Consider the following 12,932-nt stretch of genomic DNA (forward strand, 5'->3'; position numbering starts at 1 on the left):
TCAGGCCAGAGCCCTCCGCCGCCGTAAGGCCAGAATGGCGGAATTGTTCTCCGTAGACGCGCCGGCTAAGGCCTCGACGTCGGCCCCGGCCTTGACCTCGGCCTCGGCGTCCTCGGGGGCCTCGGCTTCGCCTCGGCCCTCGACTTCGAAGGCGTCCTCGGGAAAACCGGCTTCGGGTAAGTCCTCTGTTCCATCCCCGTCAGCGAAGAAGCCATCCTCTGCTCCGGCTAAGGCGAGTGGGTCGACCCCGGCCCCGCCTCGGACCCCGGCTTCGCACACCCCGAGGGAATACTCGAGACCGAGGTCGCCCTCCAGGGAGTGTGCTCCGGACCCGGAACTCCCGACCTTCGTCGGGATTCCGGCCTTTCAGGACCTCCTCCGAGCTCTTATTTCATCGGAGCTGTCGGGGGCCCTGGAAGTGTTGCAGCGAGCTGCGGTTCCGGCGGCCTCGACCTCGCAGGCCTCGGCCGGGGCGCCCTCAACCTCGGAGGCCCCGGCCTCGGTGGCCTCGGTCTCGGGTACTGTGGCCCCTTTAACCTCGGCCCCGACTCTGCCCTCGACCTCGGGGGGGCCGCCTGAGCGGAGTGTGCGGCCCAAGGAAAAGTTGCGCAGAGTGCGCCGTATCTCCTCCTCTTCCTCCTCGAGGTCTTCCCGGGACGCCTCGACCTCGGACGGGGCGCCGATCGAGGAAACCGAAGCGCCCACAGGGCTCGCCTCGGAGGCACGATCGTTCCTCGCCGCTCGGGGGCGAGGCGCTGCAGGTATCGGAGTTGCGCCTCGACAACCCGAGGCTCCTCCGATCACCTCATGGGAAGTCTTCACGTGCCGCCTCGCCGAGGAAGTGGGAGAGTGCCCCCCGGACCCCGGGGTCCTCACCCAAGGGTTCTTCGAGGCGGAGAAATTCTCCTTCCCCCTCGAGGGCCTTGGAAAGAGAATCCTGGGGCTCGGGGTCGGTCAGGGATCCTCATTATTCCCATGAGGCCTCTCCCCTCTCCTCGGTGGGGAGGTCGAGAACCCCGTCTCCTCCGGCCAGGCCGTCCTCATTTTCCACGTTTGTTCAGGACATGGCCCGAGCCCTGGGGTTGGACCTTATGGTCGGTTCCCAATATTCGAAAGAATTTTTGGAGGAGCAGGACCTTCCCACTCCTCCTAGGGAGGTGCCTAGGCTCCCCCTCAACAGAGTCCTCCTGTAGACCTGGTTGAAGAATTTGTCGAACCCTCTTACAGTCACGTCTGTGCCTTCTAAAATGGAAGCGAAGTATAGGACGGTGCCCCCTAAAGGGTTTGAAAAGGCGCAGCTCTCCCACCAGTCTCTTCTGGTGGAGTCTGCCCTTAAGAAGTCACAGCCCTCACGGGTTTCTGCGGCGGTTCCACCCGGCAGGGAGGGGCGGACCCTGGACAAGTTTGGCCGTCGCCTCTATTCAAATTCCCTGATGGCCACCAGGGTTCTAAATTATGCCTTCACCTTTTCCTCCTATTTGCGTGGCATGGTGAAGGACCTTCCTCAATATCGAGACTCCTTACCGGACTCCCAAAGAGCAGGATTTGATAAGTTTATGTCCAACCTGTCTCAATTGCGGCTGTACCTCTTTCATGCGGTGTACGATGCATTTGAGCTGGTTTCGAGGGTGTCGGCCTTCGCAGTGGCCATGCGCCGTCTGGCCTGGCTTCGCACCCTCGATATGGACCCAAACCTGCAGGAACGTCTTGCAGACTTGCCTTGTGTGGGGTCCGAGTTATTTGACGAGTCCTTAGATGCGGCGACCAAGCGGTTGTCGGAGCAGGAGCGCTCGTTAGCATCCCTGGTCCGCCCCAAACCTAGGCCCCCGCAGCAGAAACCTTTCCGTCCTCCGCCGCGCCGATACCCTCAGAAGTCGACTCCGGCTTTTTCAAGGCCGCCTCCGAGACGTCCGTCTCAGCGAGGCAGAGGGGGACAAACCCAAGCCCCGGCGCAGGGTCCTTCTAAACCCGCGCCTTCCTTTTGACGGGCTGAGCGGACGGGGCGGGTTCCCCTCCGCGAAATCACAGGAACCCCTTCCCATCGGGGGGCGTCTTCGGTTCTTCCGAATGGCATGGACCGAGATAACATCAGACGCTTGGGTGCTCCGGACCGTCTCCGAGGGCTACTCGCTCAACTTTGTGTCCTCGCCACCGGATCATCCTCCAAGGGTGGCCTCTTGCAACCGAGCGCAACTGCCGATCCTTCTGGCCGAGGCCAGGGCTCTGTTGGTGCTTCGGGCGGTCGAACCGGTCCCCAAGGACCAGCGGGGTATGGGGTTTTACTCCCGTTACTTTTTGGTCCCAAAAAAGACCGGGGACCTGCGCCCCATACTGGACCTCAGGAAGCTCAACAAATTCCTGGTCCGGGAGAAGTTTCGAATGCTGTCTCTCCCGGTTTTATATCCTCTCTTGGAGGGAGGGGACTGGATGTGCTCCCTCGATTTGAAGGAAGCATACACCCATGTTCCGGTGCATCCCGTTACGGTAAGTAACTGTGCTGTCTCACACCTCCCCAGACCCCAAATTGCTATTTTTTATTTGGGAGTTTTTGTTATTTTTGGTGCAAATTTATTGGTGGTGGCCATCTTGGATTTTTATCTATCTTTTTTCAGGTTTTTTTTCTGCCTCAAAACCCCCTTGATTTACCTAAAAATCATTTGGGATGGATTCCCCAGCCCCTAACCTGCTGGATATGTGCTGTGATTGCGCTGAATTAGCGCCAGATCAGCGACCATGTACCACATGCTGTAGCACGCATGGGGAGGGGGTGAGAACTTCGATTTGGCCTCCTCTGTGTACTCTAGGATTGGGGAGCAGATGCAGTCTTTTCGGGGTGCAGGCTGGGACCCCTCCTCCACTTGACCTACCGAGTGATTTATTTATTCAATTTTCTATACCGTTCTCCCAAGGGATCTCAGAACGGTTTACATTAATTTATTCAGGTACTCAAGCATTTTTTCCCTGATGATGCCTGGGTCCTTTCCCTGGTTCAGGTGGGCACCTGTTTACAGGAGTTTTATTGGGGGTGAACCAAGATCACGATGGATCAGTGGGTCCTGGAGGTCATTTGAGAAGGGTATGCTCTCGAGTTCTACCAGCCCTTACCAGATCTTTTTCTCTTCCCCTTATCAGGCCCCTTGGAAGAAGAGGGCGTATCATCAGACTCTTCAGCAGTTGGTAGAGCTCAAGACATTGGTTCCTATGCCTCCTTCAGAAATTTGCACCAGGCGGGATTCTATTTACTTTCTGGTGCCCAAGAAAGAGGGGTCTTTTTATCCTATTCTGGATCTGAAAGGTGTGAACAAGGCGCTCCAGGTCCCTTCTTTTTGCATGGATCTCTCCCTACCGGTCCCGCCAATTCTTTCCTGTGGGCTGACCACCACCCAGGATCTCTCCCTGCCTGCCCCGCCGATTCCTCCCTGCCACCCCCCGTCACCACCCGCCACTCCATTCAATTATTCCCTGCCACCTCCGTAACTCCGGGTAAAGAAGGGCTAGGCGCGTGCAGCTGCTTGGCTGGCCTGGACCTTCTCCCCGACATCAGAATTGACGTCGGGGGGGGGACGCTTGTGGGCCGGTGGCATGCAATTGCTTCACACGCCTGGCCCTTCCTTGCCCGGAGTTGTGGCGGGAAGAATTGGAGGCAGGTCGGCTTTGAGGGAGGAAGGAAGGGGGTGGGACAAAGCCTGGAAAGCAGTGAAAGGGAGGGGGTAGGAATTCGGGACACAGAAGGAAGGGAAGGGCATTAATAGGACAGAAGGAAGGGAGGGAGCATTAATAGGAGCACAAACTTAGGACACAGAAGGAAGGGAGGAGGCAATAGGAAAAACAGTAAATGTCATTTTACACAAGGAAGGGAGGAAGAGGGCACTGACATGGGAAGGAAGGAGGGAGGGAGGGAATAGAAAGGGACAATTGGGCCTGAGTGTGTGTGAGAGAGGGAAAGAGATGGTGCACATGGGGGAAAGGAAGAGGAAAATTGGGCATAGAGAGGAGGGAGGTAGAATAGAAGGATATGAGGGAGAAATGTTGGATATGGTGGTGGAGAGGGAACAGAGTGATAAATTGAAGGATATGCAAGGGAGAGGAATGTTGGGCATAGTAATGGAGGGAGAGATGTGACATGGTGTTGGAGAGGGGTGATAGAAGGAGAAATGGGTATGAGGCTAGTGGGCAATGGTGAAAAATGCTGCACTTGATTTGGGGCATGAGAGAGGAAGAAAAGTTGGACTCCTGGAGGGACACAGAGAGATGTTGGTTGCGGAATGGAATGAGGTCTGGAGGAGAGGAAGCATGCAGGAGGCAGAAAGAAAGAAATATTGGATGCACAGTCAGAAGGAAGTGCAACTCATGAAATCACCAGACAATAAAGGTAGGAAAAATTTTATTTTCAATTTAATGATCAAAATGTCAGTTTTGAGAATTTATATCTGCTGTCTATATTTTGCACTGTATTTGTCTATTTTTCTATCGTTTTACTGAGGTGACATTGCATATTTTAAAGTAATCTGCAATTACCTCTTTGGAAAAAAATCTTGAATATAAATAACATTTTCTCTGCGTACAGTGTGCTTTCTGTTTTTTTAATTTTGTGGTTACCATTTTGTATTAAGATTATATTGTGTGTATATGAAAAATGGATGGAAGAAATTGCATAACAATAGTATTATGGGGGTGGAGTCAGGGGCAGAGCTTGGGCAGGTTTGGGGTAGAGCTTGGGCGGAGGAACTTGGTTGGTATTTGTTAGGCTTAGGGGGTACTTGGCTTGAGAGTTTGGGGACTGCAATTATCTGATGCGCCTGCTTTCTGACTTAAGGTTCATCGTCACAGTTAAGATTTTCCTGTCAAGGGCAGCATCTATGAGACAGACTTGGTTTTTGTTTTTTTTTTGTTGCATAGAGCTTTTTGGACCCCAGTTCATTTACATAAGTTGGATAGCTCTAGGTCCAATAGATGTTGGCATTGTGGTTTAGAAGCTGGGACATTGGACCTTTTAATATTTTCTGTCCCTAAATGCCTTTTGGAAGTTAATTTGGTCCCAAATTAATTCATTGTTGGAAAATCATGTTGCCCTTTCATATGACACTATATTATTTGGTCAATCACAATCACAATTTTTTGTGATTTATTTTGGGCATCCTTTTCTTGATTTTTTGGATATTTTTACTATATTATTTGGTACATCAATGAGATTTAAAAGCCCAATTTCTGCAAATAATAATAAACTTCTATTGATATTGACAGGGGTTGCCATTCAGCAGATTACTTGAAATTGGAAAGATTACACTAAACTTAATTATACTTTTTGGTGTAATTCATTATGCCATATATATAAAATGGAAAGGGTGCTTGCCTTGCAACAAGGAAATTATAATAAGTTTAGAAAGATTTGGGGACCATTGATTATTTATTCTAATGATCAGACATCTTAAACACCTTAGTATTAGATAAGATATAGGGGGGTGGGATTGTGAAAGGTAATAATTGATAACTGTTTGTTATTAATGTGTGGGTGGGATAGGACTCTTTTATATCTATATATTTGGGGGAATATAAGTAAGATTGTCAAATGATTAGTTAAAATTTTTCTGATTGTTTATTATACACTTGTTGTAATATTTGAAAATGAATAAAGATTTTTTTTTTTTTTAATTTTCCTATCAGTCAGACTTAGATTATGAAGATTCTCTTTATATATGTAAAAGGGAGGCATTTTTGAGCTGTTGTGCTCTTGTTTAACTTGTATTTTTCTCACATTCATTGTTTCTCTCAGGCTTGTTAATGTTTTACTTGCACTACTGTTCATTCAATGATTAGTTTACATTTATTTGAGCAGATCAGACAATTGGTATTGGGGAATTCCCCATACCCCTTCTTCTCCTGTCTCCTGTAGGGCTGTCATGGCTTTGGTATGAACTGAAGGGGGCAGCAGAGACCAGGGAGAAAGGAAGAGTTAAAAAGCTATGATTAACATCTTCTGCAGTATACTCATGAGCATGCATGGATAACCCTATGGTTCAGCATACTATTCCTATCTACTGGAAAAGATGATATCAAGGTAAGAACCTAATCTCTTTGTAATACCTAATGACTGCATTAAAGATCCCTAGTGATGAGGCTTCAACAGCTCTATGGTGTAACCCCAGGTGAGAAATATTGCAGCTAATTGGGAAGTAAATATAAAATAAAAAAATCCAACAGCTGTGAATGACGGTTCTTGGTGCTTTGGTCCAACAAACTGATTCCCTTTGAATTGATGGCAAAAGGAGTTGGAGGAAACTGCCAACTAGTATTAATACATGTATTATGTGTTTTCAACAGGCGAAGGGAAGACAGCATTCATGAAGACAGGGGCAGTTTTGTTACCACACCTACTGCTGAGCTATCCAGCCAGGAGGAAACTCTCCTTGACAATTTCATGGACTGGAGCTTGGCGTCCTGTTCGGGCTATGATGGGGATCAAGAAAGTGAAGGGGAGAAAGAGGGTGATGGTAAGCTTGTTAAAAAAAATCTTTTCACTTTACTTAATACTAAGAAGTATAATAGAAACATTTCATTTGTTGATGCTGTTTTTATTGTACTCCATGCTGTATTGTCTTGTGACCAGGAGACATTAAATTCATATGTATGATTTCTAGTACAACACACTATTCCTAAATCTGTGGGTAGTCAACTTCTTCTCATGAGAGCTCTTGTAGGGAGCTTCATTTGCATTCTTTTTGCCTCTGGGCTGTCCCTCAACTCCTCAGATGTCTTCCTACAAATGAGACATTAGGAGCTTGTCTTTTCTGCTTGGGCTTCTTTTCATTTTAAACTCAGCTCTTTTCGCTGTTTGTGAGGCTCTTCGATGCTGTAGAGGATCCCCTTTGCGGGAGAATGCAAACTCTTGAGGTCGAGTGTCTGCTTTCAGGGAGAAGACTGCTTGGCAGTGCACCCACTTGGACAGCTTGTACGGGCAGCTCCAGGGCTCAGGGTCTATTCCCTTGGGATCACAGCTTGACCCAGTTTTGTCCGCAGTGTGCTTGACTGTATATTCTAACTCTCCCATCTTGTTTCTTAGGCTTATGGCATTTGCATACAGACCTTTCAAATGAAATATAGAAACATAGAACTAGACCTCCAAGCCAGTTCCCAACCCATTTCGTCAATGTGTCGCCCAATCCTATAGAACTCATCTTGCTCAGCAACCTGCGGTGTGGTAAGCTATCGAATGCTTTACTGAAGTCCAGGTATATGATGTCCAGGGACTCCCCAACATCCAGCTTCCTCGTCACCCAGTCAAAGAAGCTGATCAGGTTCGATTGGCAGGATCTCCCCTTAGTAAATCCATGTTGACGGGGATCCCGTAGATTCTCCTCGTTATCCCAGGACAAACAGGCAGGTATTCTCACTAGTGGGTGATGTCATCCAACAGAGCCCCGATACGGACATCTTGCAAGCATGTCTTGCTTGAAGAAACTCAGAAGTTTCGAGATGCCCACACCGCGCATGCGCCAGTGCCTTCCCGCCCGATGCACCGGGCGTGTCTCCTCAGTTCTTTTTCTTCTGCGAAGCTGAGAAGTTTATCTTCAATTTGCGCCCATTGTATCTCTTTTTTGCCGCGGGTTGAGTTCTTTTGGCTCTCCTGTGCATTTATTTATTTCTTTGATTTCTTTTTTCAAAAAAAAAATTTTTTCCTTCCGATACCGGGTCGACCGCGTGGCTGGGGCCCCGTGCCTTCGACCTTGCGGCGGAGCTTTTCCGGCCTATGTCCCGGCCGATTACCGGTTTTAAAAAGTGTAGCAAGTGCCAGCGCGCGATTTCGCTCACGGACCCTCATCGACGCTGCTTACAGTGTCTGGGACCGGATCACTTCCCGAAATCGTGCCGGCCTTGCTCCACTCTGACGGCGAGAGCGTTTAAGCGTCGCTGTCTGCTGTGGGAGTCCATGTTTAAGATGGAAGCTTCATCGGATCCTGCAGCTTCGACATCGACATCGACGGGTGCTTCGACTCCTTTGGCGAAGCCCTCTGCCTCCCCGGCTGCTTCGGGCCTCCTGAAACCGGCATCGTTCACACCGGTTTCGGCCCCGACTTCAGCGCCGGTGCCTTCATCCGTCTCCTCGGAGCAGGTATCGACCCCGACAGTTCCACCAGTGGTGCTCAAGGTGCCAAAGACTGGCAAGCAGAAGCACGCAGCACCCAAGGAGCGCGGAGACCGTGCGGAAGGGCCCCCTTTTGGTGCGGATCCCTCCATATCGGCTTCATTGCGGTCCATCCTGGAGGCTCAGTTCGTGGAGCTCATGCAGACCATGGGGCCTCGGCTGATTGCCACCATCCAGGGTGACCTACCAACTTCGGCTTCGAGGGGCGGACCGCCCCCTCCTCCTCACCGCACGACCTCGTTGCTCGGCGAGGAGGAGCGGCGAGCGGTGTCTGGGTCCTCGAGGAGGTCCTCCGTTAGCGCTGTACCTCCTTTGGAACCGATTCCCTCGAGGAGGGCCTCCCTTAGTGATATGCCTCCTTTGGAGCCCATCCCCTCGAGGAAAGCCTCGTTTAGTAACCTGCCTCCCTTGGAACCGATTACTCCGCCCCATGACTCAGTATGGCGTCCATCTTCGGGGCCACCCAGTCCTGGGCATAGCAGGAAGCAGGACGAGTTCTTCCGAAATCCCTATCAAACCTGGGCGTCGTCGGGGGAGGCGCCGACTCTGCCGCCTCTGCGATCGACGGCATCGAGTCCAATCTGCTCTTTGGAGGTGTCTGACCCAGTTTCTCACAGACGGGCTCGATCCTAGAGAATGACACGGGGAAAAAATCTGTCCCCGTCACCGGCCCACCATCCTCTGCACCGCCCCGTCACCGCCGTTCCCTTCACCGCCCTGTCACCGCCATCCCTTTCACCGCCCCGTCACCGCCACTGCCATCCCATTTACCGCCCCGTCACCGTCCCCGCTGCATCCATATAAGCCTTAGTACTGTAATATTTAGCTTATTCCTTTCTTATAAATCAAAGTTCCTGCTGCTGAACTAGAGAAAGAGATGTTCAGCTGGCAGGGCTTTGTTTATAAATTTTTATCAACACAACTAATATACTATTTTATCCTAAAGCAAAAAATAAATAAATAAATATAATTTTTTTTTTCTACCTTTGTTGTCTGGTTTCTGCTTTCCACATCTTCTCATTGAATTCCTTCCATCCACTGTGTCTTCTCTCTGCGTCTTCCATTTGCTGTTACTGTGCCTCTCCCTTAACCCCCCCCCCAATTGGTCTAGCACCCATCTTCTTCCCTCCGCTCCCGCATAGTCTGGCATCTGTCTTCTTCCCACTCTGTCTTCCACATTTCCCTTGGGGGTCTGTTCCTCTCCACCCTCCTTCAATGTCTGTTCTATTCCTTTCCACCACCACCCTTCCCTCCCTCCTTTACCATCTGTTCCTTTCTACTACCCTTCAGCTCCTCTCGCGTGGCCTATCTACCTTCCTTCCTCTTATTTTCATGGCACGTTACAATGTAATTTGTGCAAGCCACTGGAGCCTGCAAGCTCGGTCCCTGTCCCATCCCCACAAACCATCTCGCTTCTGTGCTCCTATTTTCTCCATTTCTAATATCTCCCCTATGTATCTGTCATTGCCCCCCCCCGTGTCCATATACCATCCCCATGGCATGTCCCCTTTATGTCTCTGTCCCTATGCCCCATGCACATAATTTCCCCTCTTTCTGTTACCTTCCTGTGTCCAGATTTCCCCTATCTTCCTCTTCCATACCAGTGTGTCTCTTCTTTTCAACCCCATCTAGCTTTTTTCCCTCTTTCTTCCCCCCCCCCCCCCCCCCCCTGCTTCTAGCATCTGGCTCACCTGCCAGTCCTTCCCTTTCTTTCCTGCTGTGGGTTTTTCTTTCCGACTTCATCCCCTTGGCCCAGAATCATTTTCCCTTTCACTCCCTCCTTACAATTTGAGCCCGGAACACTAGCGATCGCACGGTCCCCGCAGCCACTACCTGCCTGCCCAATCGATCCTAGTGTTTAGCCAGCTCTCTCCCTTCTCCTCACCTTAGTTTATAGGTTTTATTTTTCGGCGACCTGCACGCTTTCCCAAAGAGCCGCGCAAGCGGGGCTGCTCAGTGTTTAATCTTCTGCTCTGCTGCAACTTCCTGTTTCCGGTTGCGTCAGAGCAGAAGATCGAAACTGAGCAGCATCGAGTGCGCGGCTCTCTGATAGCGTGCGGGTCGCCGAAAAAGAAAATCTACAAACTAAGGTGAGGAGAAGGGAGAGAGCTGGCTAAACACTAGAATCGATAGGGCAGGCGGGTGTGAGCTGCGGGGACCGCGCGATCCTTCATGCCTTACTGCGGGGACAAGACCCATTCACCGCCCCGCGGGCGGTGAATGGCCTTGTCCCCGTCGCCACAGCGACTGCTAGTTTTCTTCCCCGTTTTCGGCGGGTGACCCGCGGCTAAAATGCGGTGGCCGCGGGTAAACCGCCACCGTGTCATTCTCTACTCGATCCCCTTCCAGGCATCGGGAGGGGCATCGCTCCAGACATTCTTCGAAGCATTCCTCTCGACACTCGACCGTCTCGGCTCAGAAGAAATTGCCTCGGTTGGGGTATGCTGCTTCGACTGGGTCTCCTCCTCTGGGCCCGGAGTTCGAGGACACCGAGGTTTTCTACTCGTCCTGTTGCTCGCAGGCCTCTCTGGAGCCTGAAGCCTCTTCTTCTTCTAGTCCATCTCGCAGACCGGCGACGGCGGACCCACTGTCCTTTTCATCGTTCCTCAGGCAGATGGTGGATGACATGGACATTACTCTCGATGCTGGGTCTCGATATTCCAAGGAGTACCTCGATACCATGCACTTGCCTCGTCCTCCAGCAGAGTCTTTGCGGCTTCCCCTGCACAAGCTCCTCGACCAGACCTTCATGCGATGCTTCGAGTCTCCTTACTCTATCCCTGCGGTCCCTGGCAAATTGGATGCGCGGTACCGCACGGTGCATCATAAGGGCTTCGAGGGTCCTCAGCTTTCTCACCAGTCCCTCCTGGTCGAATCCTCGCTCAAGCAGTCTCATCCTGGCCAGGTCTATGCTTCAGTGCCTCCGGGCCGCGAGGGCAGAACCATGGATAAGTTTGGTCGACGCATCTATCAGAATTCGATGATGGCGTCTCGAGTCCTGAATTACAATTTCCACTTTGCAGCCTACTTGGAATTTTTTCTACCTGTGCTTCGGAAGTTCACACCATACATCGAATCCCAGGCTAGGTTTGAGTTTGAAGAAGTGGTTGCTTCGCTGTCCCAACTTCGGCTTCAGTTAATGCAATCTGCCTATGATGCGTTCTAGCTCTCCGCCCGAGCGGCGGCCTGCTCGGTGGCGATGCGCCGGTTGGCCTGGTTGCGGACCATTGATATGGACCCGAATCTTCAGGACCACCTGGCGAACGTCCCGTGTGCTGGGGCGGATCTTTTTGACGAGACTGTCACGAAGAAGTTGTCTGACCACGAAAAGTCCTTCCAAGCTATCCTTCGGCCGAAACCTAAGCCTCAGCAGTCTCGACCTTCTCGTCTGCTGTTGATTTATCAGAGGCGTTATCAGCCGAGGCAAACTCCACCTGCGAGGCAACCGGCGAAGCGTCAGCCTCCCCAGAAGGGTCAGCCTAAGTCTCAGTCACCTGCTGTCCCTAAGACCACTCAGCCTTTTTGACTGTCTCGTCGAGGGCATAACCAACCTCGTTCTGCCTCCCCCTGTTTTTCCCATCGGAAGGCGCCTCCATCATTTTTATCATCGCTGGGAGGCCATAACAACCGACCTCTGGGTCCTTACTATCATCAAGGAAGGATACTCTCTTCATTTCCATCGGGTCCCTCCGGACCACCCTCCAAGAGAGTATCCTTCCAACTTGACTCAGACCGCCCTTCTTCTTCAGGGAGCTCAGACCTTGCTCCGGCTTTGTGCCACGGAGCCGGTCCCGACGGACCAACTGAACCAGGGGTTTTACTCCCGATACTTCCTTGTTCCGAAGAAGACGGGCGACCTGCGACCCATTTTGGACCTCAGGGTCCTCAACAAATTCCTAGTCAAAGAGAGGTTTCGCATGCTGACTCTTGCTTCTCTCTACCCCCTCCTCAAGCAGAACGACTGGTTATGCTCTCTGGATCTCAAGGAGGCCTACACTCATATTCCCATTCATCCGGCCTCTCGCAAGTTCCTCAGATTTCGGGTGGGACATCTCCATCTGCAGTATCGAGTGCTTCCATACGGCCTGTCTTCGTCCCCCAGAGTCTTCACTAAATGTCTGGTGGTAGTGGCCACGGCCCTCCGGAACCAAGGTCTTCAGTTATTCCCCTACCTCGATGACTGGCTGATCAAGGCTCCCTCGGCCTCAGGGGTCACCTCAGCAACCCTGTCAACGATTCTGTTCCTGCAGAGTTTGGGATTCGAGATCAACTTTCCCAAGTCTCATCTACAGCCGACCCAGTCTCTTCCCTTCATCGGGGCTGTCCTGGATACCGTACGTCTCAGAGCATTCCTTCCTCCTCAGCGCATGGATGCTCTCCTTCATCTCTGCCAGTCTGTGTCTTCTCGCCAGACCATCTCAGCGAGACACATGATGGTCCTCCTGGGCCACATGGCCTCTACAGTTCATGTGACGCCGTTTGCCAGACTCCACCTCAGAATTCCTCAGTGGACCCTGGCATCTCAGTGGACTCAGGTGTCGGATCCGTTGACTCGACACATCACAGTCACTCCTGCTCTTCGGCAGTCTCTACTCTGGTGGATGACCTCTTCGAATCTATCCAGAGGTTTGCTGTTTCATTCTCCTCCCCACCAGAAGGTTCTCACAACTGATTCCTCGACCTATGCCTGGGGAGCACATCTGGATGGGCTTCGCACTCAGGGATTCTGGACCTGTGCGGACCGACTCCATCAAATCAATCTTCTGGAGCTCAGAGCCATCTTCAATGC

The 12,932-nt window shown here is 51.5% G+C and overlaps 1 protein-coding gene across 3 annotated transcripts in view; it reads left to right on the forward strand.

Annotated features, from left to right (window-relative positions):
- The window catches only part of CCNF (cyclin F), a 218,704-nt gene that overhangs the window by 174,388 nt on the left and 31,384 nt on the right, over positions 1-12,932 (forward strand). For all 3 annotated transcript variants that reach the window (XM_033914689.1, XM_033914691.1, XM_033914692.1), the window contains exon 16: positions 6,322-6,491. In XM_033914689.1, the coding sequence (XP_033770580.1) occupies positions 6,322-6,491 (170 nt within the window). The remainder of the gene's footprint in view (positions 1-6,321; positions 6,492-12,932) is intronic.

Source organism: Geotrypetes seraphini, chromosome 11 (genome assembly GCF_902459505.1).
Source record: "Geotrypetes seraphini chromosome 11, aGeoSer1.1, whole genome shotgun sequence".
NCBI lineage: Eukaryota > Metazoa > Chordata > Amphibia > Gymnophiona > Dermophiidae > Geotrypetes > Geotrypetes seraphini.